This window comes from Motacilla alba, chromosome 3 (genome assembly GCF_015832195.1).
Source record: "Motacilla alba alba isolate MOTALB_02 chromosome 3, Motacilla_alba_V1.0_pri, whole genome shotgun sequence".
Taxonomy (NCBI): Eukaryota; Metazoa; Chordata; class Aves; order Passeriformes; family Motacillidae; genus Motacilla; species Motacilla alba.
The window spans coordinates 33,002,825-33,019,496 of NC_052018.1; the positions used below are offsets into that span (position 1 = coordinate 33,002,825).

At 39.4% G+C, this 16,672-nt stretch overlaps 1 protein-coding gene across 1 annotated transcript in view; it reads left to right on the forward strand.

Moving 5' to 3' along the window:
- The window catches only part of SH3BGRL2 (SH3 domain binding glutamate rich protein like 2), a 42,021-nt gene that overhangs the window by 11,860 nt on the left and 13,489 nt on the right, over positions 1-16,672 (forward strand). The window contains exon 4 of the mRNA XM_038132148.1: positions 15,485-15,670. Within this exon, the coding sequence (XP_037988076.1) occupies positions 15,485-15,670 (186 nt within the window). The remainder of the gene's footprint in view (positions 1-15,484; positions 15,671-16,672) is intronic.

Genomic DNA, 16,672 nt, shown 5'->3' on the forward strand with positions numbered 1-16,672 from the left:
CATCAGATCACTTAAGGAATGTGTTCAGGAGGGAGCTGAGTGTGAACTCTAGTCACAAGGATGCCAGTTGAATTTGTGTATGGTATTTAGTACCTAACTGTTGCACCATTCCTGTATGCTCTAGTGCTTTTCAAATATTTACACTTCTTCTTGGCAGATAGATCGTGTCAGAAATAATGCTACTTTAAAGAACACACTTTGGACTACACAGTGTCATGTGCAGAAAGTTTGTTACTGACCTTTGATTGCAAAGGCTGTAATAAAACTTCAAAGGAGGTATTGTTCTGACTGAGGTTATGAAGACTTTTCCCTTTTGTTTTTCTATAGAGTCCAAGTCCCCAAATAGACATACTTCACTGATGGTAACCTGTTCTCCTTAATCTTCCAACCAGATTGTTAAAGTCTAGAAATTATTTTTCCTAATTTTGGTCATAGTGCCAGTGATTGCTGGATGTTGCATATAACTGAATTTGATAAATTAATTTAAGGCACTTGTATCACTCAACCAAATCATTTCATTTAATAAATGAAAAAGAATATTAAAGTAAAAGTTAACTTGCATGCAATTTATTAGTACAAGTTACTTAGGAATGTTCAGAAATTAGGAGTTGTGGAAAAATAGCATTTAAGGAAGTTCTTCATTGTATAATATCAGTATCACTTTTATGTTTATCAATCTGAGTGCAACTGGAAGATAGAAAATTGTCACTGAGCTCGTAACCCAGAGTGTATCTTTTTGTTAGCAAGTACTCTAAGGGCAACAGCTTCCTCACCTCACGTTAGGCCCCCTAGGGGAGTCTGTTCAAAAGGAAATGCTGCAGTCTTTGTTTTCCTTATAGTGTAGAAGCTTGCTAAGAAGAGTAATCAACTCAGAAACACAGGACTCCATGGAATCTATTCCTAGTTGAAATCTACTATATCCAAAAAAGCATGACCATGTTCAAGTATGTCAATGTTTTTTAACAGCTTAATTTTTAATACATTTTCCAGAAGATAGTTAACATTTCACAAGTCCCTTAAGTTGGCAAATTTTCTTCCTTGGCAAGGTGACGATAAATGTAGAGGCAGTGGTAGTGTTTCTTACCTGTGACTATCAATGAAATTGGTCTGCAGACAGCTGGCAAAGCTCAGAAGAGCTTCTGAATTCCTCACTAGCTGAGATATTGTTTCCATAATCTTCTCTCTTGGGGTTGGTTTGTTGTTTAGTTGGCACCTCTTGGATGGGCAGATGGACTCAATTCAGAGACCAAAGTCATTGTTGCCTGTCATTTCTGAAAACATCAGATTTCAGCATGTCTCATGTAGATGAGCAAAGGGTGACCTGATCTTTCAAGGAATGACTCAAAGTTGTTGGTGACTGAGCAGAAGCACTGACTGAGATACAAATATTGTGTAGGCAATTAATTTAACATAGTTTGTCTTATTGCAAGAGAACACGGACACAAAAGTTCCTTTCTTGTCTTATGTGGGCTGTAGACCTTCATCTGTGAAGTATTTTGGGGTGAAATCTTTTAATTCTTCTGTTCAAAGCTGTGGCAGTCTTTCCACTCAGGTGTGCTATTTTATTGTAAGATATTTTTCACCATTCTGAAGGGCCTGAGTCTAAAGCATGTGAGTATCCTCCTTTTGTGGTCATAAGAGCTACAGTGATGAGGGACCTGCTCAAAACAAGTTATTTCTATCTCATTAGTGGGGGAAGGGAAAATCAATTTGATTTGCATCAGTAAACAAGCTTATTTAGTCTAAATTTAATATTGTACTTCACTGTAATTGAATTTGGTGCAAAGAAAAGGGAGTAACTGTCTTGCTAGCTGATTTCTGAAGAGAAGTACTTAGGAGATGCAGGCTGTTCAGGGAGTCAAGTAAATCATCAGTGATAGTGTGCCCTTCTGTTGCTGCCCATCTGCCTTGGGTAGGACAGACCTTGTCTTCACACTTAAGAGTTCCAGGATTTGTTATTGTTTGTTTTGCTGTTCTATCCCTGGATAGCTAATACCCATCATTCCTACTAAGACAAAATGGGAAAGCACAAGGTGTTTGTCATTGTACTGCAAGGAATAAACTTGCAGAAGTTAATGCCTGGGAGTGATATTTGCATATGTATCAACTTGCATTTTATTTGAATATGCATATGTAGATATGTACTTTTGCATGCACACATATATATAGAGAGATACAAATATCCATATATATATGTGGATATGGATACATGGATATATATATATGTATGTTTATGTATACATACTTGAACCTTTGAATCACTGATAGATGGTAATTATCCCTCAGTAAAAATAAACCACTGATTTTAGCATTTCCAGAAGAGATATAAAGTCCTGATGCCATTAGGATGCTCAGTATATGTCAGCATCTGTCAGGGCCTTGTCAAAATGCCTGCTCCTTTATTGCAGCTGTGGATGTCTATTTTCAGTGTAAGCTAGAGAGCAGAAATCATGGTGCTTGCTCACCTATCTCTATTATTCTGTGTTGTTTCATGTGTCTGGCCTGTACCTGAGAGCTTTATTTATGTACCTTACTTCAGCTAATGAGTTGTTCAGAATATCAGAATAGTTATACCAACATAAGATACACACCAGTATGATTGTGCTGGCTAATGGGGACATACAGTAGAATAAAATAATTCCCTTCCTGCCTAAGAGAAAGGTAACATGGGTGTAAACAATGGTACAAAGATTTTTATCTGACAGGGATGGCAGGGGCATTGGAAGACCTTAGTGCTGATAACTTCAAAGTTGCTCTTCTGCCTGTTTCAGAGCTCTTGGGCTGAACACCTGGCTGTGTTCTGGTATCGGTGATATTTTTTCCCAATGTCTGGGAGAAATGATGAGGAGGACTCCATGGATATCAGAAAGCTAATTAATTACTTTATTATACTCTATTATTCTGTACTATATTACACTACATCTAAACTGAATCTGCACAAGCACCCAACTCAACTCTACTGCCCAGCATCTTGTGACTGTCTGCTGACTGACAGTCTGCACATGCGCTTGGCCCTGATAGGCCAAGGAAACAAAACACCATCACTTGGGGTAAACAATCTCCATATTGCATTCTACTTTGGCACAGCACGGGAGTGGTGAATGAGATAAGAACTGTTTTGATCATTCTTTTCTCTGCTTCTCTCACTGCTTCTCAGGTTCAGAGAATGTGAATCCCGCATTCTGGCCGCCTCCATCACAGCTGTGAGCATTTGCCTCCGTGGGTGCTGAGGTGGCCAAGTGATACACTGGCCCATGGAACCCAGCATCTGCAGCACCAGGCCATGTCTAGTTGTGCCCTTGTCACAGGGGTAATGATAGCTTAAGGCAAGCTTCTGCTTGTGGCAAAGCCCTGAACACTCACAGTTTCTGGCTTTCTGAATGTCCCGTTTCCTGGGATCGTTCCGTTGCAAACTCTGCCAGCAGGATTACCCTTAGAGCTTTTGTTTGTGAGAAGAAGCCTGAAACCATGAACCTGTACTTCACATTAAATGCGAATCAAAACATGATTGGGTGTGTTCCATTCACACATGCTAATATGCTTTCCCGTTGTCTTTTGGATTTTTATGCCATTACAAAAGGGCAGAATATTGTTTAACTTCATATGTTGGGAGATAATGGCCTGTTGTGATTCTTTTCACCAGTCTGTGTAGCACAGGTCCTCTGAATTCACTGGATAGGTCTCACTTGAAGCAAGAGAAAGTGACTCAGAAAAAAATTCATCAGAATTTAACAGTGGAAATTCTATTAAAACTTTCACAAGTTTTTGTTTCCTGGCATTTCCGTATGCTGCAGAGTATGATATTGGGTATTATCAGTGCTATTAAAACATTTATGAGTGATTATTTGGAACAATTTAGTAGTAACATTACAAATCAATTAAAGACTAGTTTCTTAATCTGTGTTTTTCAGAGAAAATCAAGTGAATTTTTGTGTGCCTTTATTTGAAAGGAAGCTTCCTTTGATCTGATGAACAATAGAGCATCAGCAACTGAAACCTGTCATTAAATTGCTGCAGGGGTAGTGAAATTATCATCCCTATCCAATCTAAAGAAATGCACTTCAAGTGTGCTTTAAACCTTTGATCTGGATCTGCATCTCCTAAGGTCAGATAGTCTTTCTGAAACATCTCTAATTGAGTGATCTGATAGGTTTATGTAGAAACAGAGACAGGAGTGGCATTTGAAGGGCTGTAGATACCATCACATTCTTCAGTAGGAACCAGCTAGGAAGCTAAAATTAGTTAGAAAAGAGATACAAAACTAGTCTTTGATCAAAGAAGACAGCTGCTATAAAGGCCCTGATGTGCAAGCAGTCCCTTCCTGCTCAGTCAAACTGGCTTGCCTGCAGCAAGGTTTTTAGTAAAGGTTGCCAGCATCAGGTCCCGGGGAAGTCTGGAAGTCGGTGGGTTTATGCAGCGTGGTGTTCAGCAATACCTTTGGCTATGTGGAGGTGACTCCTCTTGACCTTACAGGAGATGTGTCTGCAGTTTATGGGATAATAATCAGATGGCTGCTGTGTTTGGGGATAATAATCAGATGACTGCTTGTCACTAAGAAATAGGTCTGCAGAAGTATAAAAGAAAAGAGAATTTACAGATATAGAGCTGCAAAAACACACAAGCTACACAATACAGTTGCATTTGTTGAAAGAGAAATAATGTTGACATTTTTTAATACGGTTGGAAACCTTGTTCTGCTCAGTTGAGTCAAAGATAATTTTGTTACTGATATGAATAATAGCAGTGGCAGTCAGCTCTGGTTTAGAAAACTCCATCCTCCTAGCCTTACAAAAACATGAGAAAATGTTGCAGTAATACAGTTCAATTTTATTTGAAATATGACATTTGTCTCGAGCCACAATGCATTTTTCTCTTGCAGTTTCATATAGTGCTGAGAAAACCTGTTAATATCTGCAAAAACGTAGCACAACGAAATCTGGATGACTTGCACTGCTGTTGCTGCTGGTTTTTTAACGTGCATTGTCAGGGGTGTGTATATCTGTAGTTGGCAGAATGACACATCTGTTCTGTGTGGATAGTAACTGTCAGGGGAAAATAGCAGAAGCATTGACAACTGTATTTCACAAACTTGTGTTTGAAATTCTTGGGAGCATGTTGGAATCATAGTATCTCTGTTCCTTTAAGGTGAGAGAACAAGTAAATGCAAGCATAGTCCTTCTCAAGGAAAGGCTGGATGTTTTTTCCAAGCGGTCGCTTATCCTTCCCCCAGATTCATGGAGGAGGATTAGTACCTATATGAGAATAATATGGCTGTAACCCTGTGTTTATGTAGGAACAGGATTCTGCATTAAACCCAGCGTGCCCCTGCTGGGCCAGACAGTACTGCAGTCCTCAAGCTTGCCTTGCTGTGCCTTAGACCCTCTGCCTTGCTGTCAGGAGACTGCTGCACGTGTCATCGTATGGATCCATATTCTACATCCACTGGCTCTGGTTTCAGAAGTAGCTGGAGCTGCTTGGGTGTTGGGCTATGGGCTCTGAGTGACAAAATCTAAAGGGTGCAGCTCATGGTTATGGCAGGAGATGGCCAGAAGAACTTGTATCTTGAGCTGACAGAACTAAGACCCCACCCAGATGAAACAAGGCTAATTGCTTGTTTCATCTCCTGGTAACACACTGCAAGGTGTTTTTATCCATTCTGGTAGATAAATACTCCTATGCCACCGGGTTTTGCTACTTAAAGCTAATGAGAAGGAAGAAACATGACCTATTTTTTTAGTGCTGAAAAATTTCTTTTATATCTCATTTGCAATAAATACAGAAAATACAGCTGGGAATGCTTTATTAATTGTGACAAAAAATGTGACTGATAAATACAGAGAACTAGTTCAAACACTTTCTGTATTCTGCTGACTCACCTCATTACAAAAAAAATCAATTCTGTGTTTTCATCTTAAAAGTTCAGGTGGTAAACATGTTACATAATAAGAAATGTGTGTGAATCTCTTGTTAGGGGAATTTTTTGTTTTTAAACTTTTATTTTTCTTGGCAGAATTTAGATTAGAATGGAATATTTCAGTTGGAAGTAACCTACAGTGATCATCTAATCCAACTGCTTGACCACATCAGGGTTCACCAGAAGTTAATGAAAGCATATTATTAATGGCATTGTCTAAATGTGTCTTAATTGCAAGCTAGGAAACCTGCTCCAGTGTTTGACTACCTGTGAAGAAAAGCTTCCTTATGACAAGTCTGAACCTCCCCTGACCAAAGTATTACACATCCCATCACTGGATACCAGAGAGAAGAGTTCAGCACCTCCCATTCCACAAACTGTAGGGAGCCATGAAATCACCCCTCAGCCTCCCTTTCTCCAGACTAGACAAGCCCAGGGCCCTCAGGTGCTCCTTACAAGTCTTTCCTTCCAGCCCCATGACCAGCTTTGCTGCCTTCCTCTGCATGCATTTAAGGACCTTCACATTCTTCCTAAACCGTGGGGCCCAGAATTGCTCTCAGTACTTGGGGGTGAGGCAGCACCAAGGCTGGATGCAGTGGGATAATCACTCCTCTGGATCAGCTGGTGATGCTGTGCCTGGTGAACCCAAGGCTGTGGGTTGCCCTCTTGGCTGCCAGGGCATACTGCTGAGTATTAGAGCATTTGCTTATTTTCCAAAACCTGCTTATAAAGCTGCTCTCTTTGGTGCTATTTCAGTGACCTTTAATCAATTACTAAATATTGAATGTTTTAGGAAAATTAAGAAACAAAATGGATTAATCATGTTTTACTTCCCAAAATCATAATTCTACCTAGCAAGCTGATAAACACAACAAAGCAACATCTCTTAATCCCTGCAGATTTTTAGCTGTAGCAGTTTTGGACTCCCATGTGCAAGATACCAAACTATTCCTCATTCTGCTTATTCTGCAGAACCATGAGACTGAAAGATCAGCTTTCTGTTCATCTATGCAGGACTGAGTTTCCAATAGTTTAGACTTGACAGTTCTCACCTACCTTGCTGAACTGGAATTTTGCTGGGGAGTGAAGTATATTCTTTAGAATCAAATAAGAAGAAATGAACATGAGTAATTGTAGTATAGCATGGAGAGCAGAGAACAACTTGGATTTAGTTAGTAGGTACTGAAAAGTAGTTGAAATAATAAGGATTGCAGTTATCATACTTGTATTTATGTGTATGTATTTTGAAAAGGAAGATAGATGTTGCTTGTTGAAAGGGTTTCTTTCGTGGTGCAAAATACTTGCTATAAATATGCCACTTTGACAAAAGGGAGTAGTACGAGGAGGAGTTAAATGTAGAATACCAAACAGGAGATTTAAATTATTCTCTGGCATCTTTGAAAGGTTTCTGCTGGAAAAATGCATGAAAATAACACTTTCTTTTTAACCACGCTCTTGAACTACTGAAACATATGGTAAATTGCAAACAAGAACATCTGTCTATTGAAAGAAGTTAGCTGCCAGCTAAGATTTGAATTGTTAGCCTTTTGAAGCAATAGTCCAGCCCTGCAGGATGGTTCCATCAGGAGAAGTTCTTGATAGCTGAGGATATGTTTTATGGATCCCTGAGATATTCCAAGCTGGTCAAAGTTTCTCCTGTCTCCTGTGCTAGCCACTAAAATCCTTACTCTGTTGAAAAGGAAAAAAAAAGGTCTTAACACATAATTCCAATAATTTTGACTTTTTAGCTCACTGTTGGCTGAGACATTTTTAAAATCAGATGAAGTTATGGGCAAGCTCTGGTAACCTACTCTCTGAGTTAGAGGTGAAGAACCAACATGCTTTCCCAGTGTCCTCACAAGAAAATACCTATGACTAGGAAACATCCTGTATCTGTAGCAAAAATACAGTTTTAAGAATGCATTTTGTCAAATAGAAACGTTTTCAGGATAGTGTATTTCCGCAGATTCTTCTCATAGGTTATAATCCAAACTGGCAGCAGGCTTTGCAAGCTCCCCTACTGGAGCAACCAGCTTTGCATCCTGACCTTTAATCTGGCAGTCACCTGCTGCTTGCCAGGCTGGGCAGGGAATCTTCTGGCTATGTTACTCAGTCTGCATGGGGTCCTTTGGCTCTTAGTCTGTCTCACTAATTTGGAGTTGCCTGTACCCTCAGTGAGACTTCCAGGTTCTGGTTCAATTCCTGCTGTGCAGTCTTCAAGTTTCACCTTGTTTTAGCCATTTTTTATTTCCACAGCAATGCTGTATTTTTTAGTTTCAATGATGCAATATAAGAAAATTCACACCATTAATTGGAAGGCAGATCCAGCATCAATGGCATTCTTATTCTTTTGATGAGGAAGCCATGAGTCAAATTTTGGGGTTTATAGTATCTGTTTTGCTGTAGTCCATCAGAGACTCCTGTGTAAATCACTGTAAATCAAATGGATTTTCAATGCTGTAAAGAACACATTGTTCCTACTGCAAGAAGAAAATTATAGAATCCCTTACTTTATTTGTGTACATCGGTAGGAAGTCTTGTTTCCCAAAATACAGAAGAATTCAAAAGAAGTAGACTTGGGTATGACTTCAGAGGCTTTTCCAGCTGCACACATCTCAAAGGCACCCTGTGTGGCACTGTCTCTAGGTGATTTTTCTGTAGAATGCTGTCTTTTTCTGTTCTTGGTGTTTCCCCTTTTTCTGTTCCTTACATTTTTGTCTCTCCTTTTCACTTTGTGCTTATTGAAACAATACCTAGTAAACCCGTGAGCAAATTCCCATCATCTCTTGTTTTCAGCAGTGATAGTTGTATTTATACTTGCTGAAGGCCCCTTTGTATTTCAGAATGTTACTGTTACTTGCGCAGAGAGCAATGATTTCAGACAAACTGCCTTAAAAATAAACTTTTCCCCTCACCTTGTGATAGACGTGTGCATACACAGAAATAGATTTAAATGCATTTATCAGCATGCAACATCTGGCTAGGAAAATATGAGGCTAGCAGGCATTGGGCATGGAGCAGTTTAACTGTCTTTGTAGCTCTATAGAAAATGTTTTCATTTGCTGACTGCTTGTGATTAAGAATCTCTTAAAAACCAAACCTATCTCAAATTTTAATTGCATTTCTTTAATAGTAGGTTCTTTTTGAAGTTACCATGCAAGCATTGCACAGAAGCAAAGGTGTGCAGAATCCTTGGCTAAGCAGTATCTCAGCAGCTCCCAGGGACTTGCAGACTGATTTTGCATAAAGCTGAGCAGATTGCCCTCCCAGTTTAATATTGTTTCATATTGTGTGTCCTTAATTATGTCTCTGTGCGCAAGCAGAAGGTTGCTGCTAGCAGGAGATCAGGGCAGTGCTGGCTGCATGTGGCCTCTGTTCACCCACTGTTCTGTTCCTCTTCAGGTTGGAAAGTTCTGTGGTTAGTTTTTAGGATATTGAAACATTTTTTTTTTTGAGGATGAAGCATTCAGGTGCTATTTGGAGGCCTGTTATGAGAAGACAGTATTTTCCTTCTGTGAGATGCAATGGCGTATTTGCTACAGTGGAGAGCCACTCACTTTACTTTTGGAAATAATTATGAGATGCTGATTTTTGTTTATTTTTTTAAAATTATTTTTCTCTGTTAACCTTTCTGTCTTCATCACAGCTTCTCATCCTTTTTTCATTTGTACGTAGCTGAGTTGTATTTTCCTGTGCCAAGAACAATGAAGTAATCATATGAACCTTTGTAAAGTTCTGTCACAGTGCTGCCATTTCACTGCAATAAAAATTGCCAGGGGTCAGTTATGCTCTCCTTTCCTAAGTCAGGCAAAGAAAAGAGAAATCAGGACCATGAGGATTTGCATTTCAAGCTTATGAATGCATGGGATAGTTTTTTATTGCTTCTTTGTGGGAACAGAAACATAGTGGAAACATAAGAAGAGGATGTTTCAACACGGTTTAAAATTCTGTTCCTTTAATGTGTTTAGGGCTTGTATCAGTTTGTTAGAGCATAGTAGTTCCTTATTATCTGTGGAAATATGTAAGCCACATCTGTGTGAGAAGTGAAGATAAGTAGTCCTCTGCAGTAGCTATATTACATCTGCAATTTACACTGCAACAGTCCCTTTGGTTATGTTTGCATGACTTGTAAAGGCAGAGGATCACATATAATATTTTCAGTTGTGCGAGTGAGTTGAGCTTGTGTTTATGTAACACAGATGCTGCTTATGCAGTTCATGTTTCAGATACCTGTACCTTTAGCCACTGCTGAGCCATTTTCTTAGGATGCAGTTTTGCTCCTGATATAAACTGATGAGATTGTGGTGCTGACGTTATTGATGCTCCTTCCCTTGTTCCCCTGGTTCCTGCATTATGCTTGTCTGAGGAAAGCTGCAGGAGCTACTTGGCAGGAGGGAGGAACATTGTGTCATCTCAGTGACAGCCAACAGTGAGATCTGCTGAGTTGTATCATCAAACTGCACCATAAAGGTGCCCCTGCCAAATGCAATACATTCAGTTTTTTGCTGAGTCAGTGGGTGGATAACCTGGCTGATGCAGTTCTGGAGTGAGAGCAGGTGTGTGGAAAGAGTAACCAAATTAAAAAAGAAGGAAAAAAACTAGCAGGACCATCTCTATCTTTAGAGGCACAGGTGTGCCAGGCTGTGAAAGAACTATTTGAGATGAACTTAGACCTGCATTCAGTTTTTGTTTTTTAAATGACAGGCTTCTAAAATGTGCTTGTGGTTTGACAAGCCAGCTTAGAAGACAACATCATAAGGCTTTGTTGTCACTCACCATGTGTGGTCTGAATATTTTTTGGGGTGGGATTTTGTGTTAGAAAGATGGTTATTTGTTCTTGGGATCTGTCTGGAAGGAGTGGACAGTTCAGGCTGGGCTGTCAGTTCCTTCAATTCCTAGAGGATGAGACTAAAACAGTCAGTGCTGCCCATCTCAATCACCAGCCAATTCATGGAGGGTACCTGCTGTCATTCCTTCCACTTGCAGGCAGGAGGACAGAAACCCAGGGAGTGCCTTATCTCCAGAAGGTGGGCGGTAGAGCCTACGGCAGAAAACCAACCTTGCACATCCACTTTGTGAGAACCAGACACTCAGCAGCATTCCTCCTGTTGACACTGTGAAGAAATTTGAAACTGAGAATGGGTCTGCTTTGTCCCATTTATATTAACTGGGCTAATGAAAAAAGGCAGAGAAGGTTCTCTTTCATCATGGCACAGCTCCTATTAGTATTGTGACTCAAGTCATCTTGCATATAGTAGAGTAGAAGTAATATTCATTTATCTTATCTGAGTTAGATAAATCCTGGGCTACTAAGATTTTTGAAAGTCATTGAATACCTTGGTTAAAATAGTATAGAATGATGAGGTGCAGCTGATTTTAGTAATGAAGAGACCACATGCTATGCTCCTCTGGTTCAGCAGCTGTCAGTAGGGAAGCCTTTCTAGGACAGGAGAACTTCTGAAAACAGGTTCAAGAAGCATAGACAGGGCAAAAAAGAGGAAAATTTTTACTTGTTGGAAGTGATGAGAATCTTCCAGGGAATTTTGGATAGAGGATGTAATCTGATTTTTCTAAACTTCTGCTCCAACCTGGACATGATTTATCATGATAACATCCTCATTTTCTCATTCTGCTACTGAATGAGCAATACAGTTTCTATTGCTCCCAGAGATCAGTGTTCAGCTTAGCTGGGAGTTCTGATATTAGTTGTGTGGGAAACAGAAATCTTGGAACAGAACCATTTTTAGTTTGGGCAAAGATGTGAAAAGTGAGGTGGCTGAGGTGGATTCTGAAGAGATGCAAGCAAATATTTCAAGTAAAGACAGTCAATTAACCGTGGGAACAAATTTCAAAGACCAGCTCTCTTTATTATCAGTTCAGGAATGGAGCTTAGAGGGGAAAAGAAGTCTGAAGAAACTTTACTCCTAAGAGGAATTAATTCAGGGGTGCTGAAAGTCAGAACAGATAATCCCAGTGGTCCCACCTGGACTGGCCCGAGTATGTCTTTGAAATATTCCTCCAAAGCAGTGTGAAAATGTATCCTCCTGTTACCTGTTGCAAATCAGTATAAAGAAATGAAAACTAGGACAGAAAGACAGAATACTTTAGTTACAATAGACTTCCTTTATAAATTGGGTTACTGATCAAGTGATTAGCTCATTTTAGCAGTTTTATGTATCACAATGGACATCCTATTTTTGCTGCTTTTTAATCCTAATAAAGATACCAACTCTGAATACAAGGATAAAATTGAGCTGTCTCTGGGGATTTTTTTCCCTGTCTTAGTTTTGTGAATAGAAATATAGATTAACACTAAAACAAAACCCAGATAAATGATGTTCAGAAAAGAATTACCCTCCTTAAAATAGGGGAGACAAACATTGGACTATAATAGCAGACCATTAACTCCATCAGAGTTTTCTCACTGCATTTAAAGATAGATTTGGATCATATTACATAAAGACTTTCCTCTGAACCTTCACAGTGGATATATGTTTTGAAGATGTATTTTACAATGTCTTCTGGTGTGCTGAAAGGTATTAAACCCAAAATATATTGATGCTGAAGTAGTCTGTCGTGTAAGACTACAAACACTTTCCCAAATTGGTGTATGAATAGCCACAAACCAAGTTTTTCTGAACCTGGCACGTCTGACGATGGGATTTTTTTTTCTAGGTTCCTTTCAGTTGCATCAAATGCAAGAAACCTTGGTAGCAGCAAGATACTTTACAGAGAATATTATCCACCTCTGTAGTTTGTCAAATGAGGATGTATTTTTCTCCACTGGGCTCCTGACAGGACAGGCTGGTGAGGAAGCAGGGGCTGACACTGCTGCTTGTGCCGTGCTGCCTTTGCTCCATGTTTCCTGTGGCCAAAGGCTGGCAGCTTTTATGGCTCCGGGTGAGCCCAGATGAGAGCTGCAGGCAGGACTGTGAGGCTGACGCGCTTCTGAGGCACAGATCCAGTTGTAGACAGAGACAAAGGTCCTGTGGTTTTCTTGGGGAATAATCAGCTGGCTTCTGTTGTGGCAGATGCTCTGAGCATCCCTCTTAAACAACAAGGCGTAATTTAATAGGATTTTAAATACAACTAAAGCTCTTGTTTCAGTTTATAGGCCTGAATCAAATAAATTGGGGAGGAGAAAATGCTAGTTTTTTGGCTCGAAATTTTCAGGCTATTTTGTTTAGGTTTATGCAGCTGGTACATCCACAGCTGATAACTCATACAGATGTCATATGGAGAATTGTAAGGCTTATGGCTGAAAAAACCAAAAACCCCAATTTACTTCACTTCAACATCTTAATTAGTTTTATAAAAATGAAACGAGACATTAGGAAATTTGTGCTTGTGGGAGAATTCTAATGGTGTGAACTGTAAAATGATAGGGATCTGACTAAATCTAAGTTGCTCAGTTTACAGGGAGGCAGTGGATGAAAATGGGTCCATGTGGATGCACCTGTACTGGTGCATGTCCTGGCTCTGAGAATGGAGCACTCTGGTACTCTGGAACTGTTTGAAGAATGGTTGTTGGCACAGTCAGCTTTGGCCAAGGCTAACTCAGAGTCTCACAAGCAGCCCATGGCCATGATTTAGATGTTACAGCATGCCAGGGATCATTCCCAGCGTGCAGTTTGCAAGCAGCAGCTTTGAGAGGCTAAAGGTTTAATAGCTTTGGCTGGAGGATGCCAATTGGCCTTGGGGCCAGAGGGCTGGCCCAGCCACTCTGGAGTTTGGTCATTGCTCTGACCAATGCAGGAGGGATTTCATGTGAATTTTGGTAGCACTTTACCATAAGGAAGTGACCTCTCCCACATATAATTTTAGACATCTCTTTTCTGTTTAACCAGATATTTAATATTTGTATTAAGAATATCTCTGTCTCTGCCTCTTTTGTATTCTTTTGCAGCTTCTTGTTGAAAGACAGATGAAAATGTTTTTGTCTTTCACTTCTACACTTCGAGTTTTTAGGGACGCAGTAAAAGATGTGTTTCCTTTGGTACCACCAGTGATGATGATGCAGTAATTTTGCTGTTGTTGATAATGCATTACTTACATGAAAGTTTAGGAGCTGCCTTCTCTATGAAAAAGTGATTCTTTCACATATGCCTAAAAAACTGTACCAGTGTGTGCAAATAAAGGAAAAAGAATAAGACACCATGACACAAATTTACTCTGCAATCCACTTCTTAAGAAAGACAGCAATTGTTTCAAAGCTTTGTGTTTGTAGTTTCTTGGGATGGTTGCCTTATTTCAAGGAAATAAGAATTCCACCAGTATTGCTTCCAAAATTATGTATTTTTGTGATGCATTTGGAGAGGTAGATTTGGTTGTGTGACAGGAGCAACTAGCGCATGCATTTTGAAAATCCTCTGATTTCCAAATAGTATCTAGGTCGTATGATACCCACAGGCATGATTCATCCACCTGGGCTTTATGCCAGCCAGCAACTGCATGGATATGACACTCCAGAAATACTGTAAAATTATTAAAGCTGAATTTTTTTTCAAATAACACTGTAATGATAGCTGTGAAAAATATGGCACATAATTTATAGTACCTTTCTGAAAGTATTAATTTCATCAGGTTGATGCAAGAAGTACACAGACTTTCATTTCAAAGATTGCTGTCTTGATATAAAATCCTGTTTGAGGCAGAGGTTGTCTTTACCTGACTGTACCTTCTTGAAGCCCAGCTAGCTCTTGAGGGCTGATCTTAATATCATAGAATTGTTAAGGTTGGAAAAGACCTCTGAGATCGTTGGGTCCAACCAATCTTAACTACAATGAAATAAAAACTGCCAGTGTTCTCAGTGTTCTGCCTCTTTATATAAAGATGATAATCTCTTTGAGGGGCAGAAACTTCATACATTTAATACAAACCCCATGCCCTTTTTTTTAAATTATATTTATTTTTTTTTAAAGTTCATTTTCAAGAGATGACATCATGCTTACTTTCAGGCACATGTATTATGCTGACAGACACTCTTAGCTAAATATTCAACAAGCCTTGCTAGGGAAACTGTTGAGCTGGATTTTAAAAAATGTGTAGGTGTATAGAAAAACAAAAATGTGTGTAGCTGGGGTGGTTTTTTTCAGATGTACTTACATGTTCATCTCAATGAACACTTTCAGGAGTGAATTCTTCTGAGACTTGCCAGGTTATTTACTTTGCATTTTTAGGTGCCTGTATACTTTAAAAATGTAGCCCCTAATGTCTTTGAAAACTGCCTCTTTTCACTTCTACTTCTGAAGAGACCCTTACAGTTTGCTTTTTAGAAATATCTTTAGGGGGTAAAGGCTGAAATTACCAAAGCTGAATTAAACAGACAGCCTTATGCAAGTGAGGTGAAGAAATATAACCTTTGCCAACATGTAAAGAAACAGCAATGCTTAACTTTTATGAATTTAAAACTGAAAAAAAAAATTTCTCCTTTGTCTTTCTGAGTTTGTGACTTCCCATCCTATGAAAGTGGGATGGGAGAGGAGGAGTGTTCTCAGATTTGTAAGCATGCCTGTGTTATGGAGAACTTGCTCTGACTCTAGGTTTTTTAATTTTCCTTTTTCCATTTAGATAAAGAAGAGGCAGCAGGATGTGGTGAGGTTTCTAGAAGCCAACCGCATAGAGTTCGAAGAAGTGGATATCACCATGTCAGAGGAGAAGAGACAATGGATGTATAAAAATATTCCTGAGGATAGACAGCCTGCACAGGGCAATCCACTGCCACCACAGATATTCAGTGATGATCGGTACTGTGGGGTAAGCAGCTGTTATTATTCTCAATATATAAGTATATACATTATATTACATACAATATATTAGCACATTATATGCAATTTATTAGTACACTCAGATGGCCATTTAAACATGGGACTTGCTGCTGAGCTTTCTCTAGTAGAATCTGAATTAATGGGACAATAGGATCAGGTAATGATCATACAGGGAAAATTCAGGTCATTTTTCTGTAAATCCTAGGGCTGTCTAGGGGATTCCCTCCAGGAATGTAAAAATCAGAAATGTCACAAGCTTCATGTATGACCTGTTGATGGTAAAGTGCCACTGTAAGCTGGGAATTTGTGGTATTCTTGCTGCTTGGGTCTAGTCCAAGCACAGAAATTCAGTAGGAAGTCTGTCTTTGGCACAGTAAATGAGAACACTGGACAGATTGAGTTTTGTTGTTATTTTAATTAAGCTCCTTCTCTGCTGCTGTCACGGTGTAAATTTCATTTATGCTCAGAACATCTTTATGCAATCAGAGTGTTTAGGATAAATGGGCACTATTTGCTGTAAATCTGACAACAGTTTGATGGGTGGGCTGTTTTCTTGGTGTAAGCTTCTCCATGCACCAGTGCAAACTGAAGCAGTAGCCTTTGATATGTACATCCAAAGTGGTTCTGACTTAGTCCCTGCCAGATTCAACTGTGCTGCTCAGATCTCTTGAGAGCCCGTTGACTGCAGTGCAATTGTTTGCTTAATGCAGAAAGGATATAAAAAGTGATTTAGGATCCTCTGCAATGAAGAGATTGGGTATGATGCAGCAGCTAACTGGTTTCTCAAAGCAATTTAACACCCTTCCCATGTGCTTTGTATTGGCCTTACTTGTTTACCTCAGCAGTATAACTCTTATCTTCTTATTTCCAGGTAAGGTAAGTCAATCAAAGAAATGTATCTGGGACGTGGAAGGGATTATTACCCTCGCTTATGGATCAGCCCCTCACTTACAAATAACAGCCTTTGCATTCTTCTGGGTCATTCTAGTTT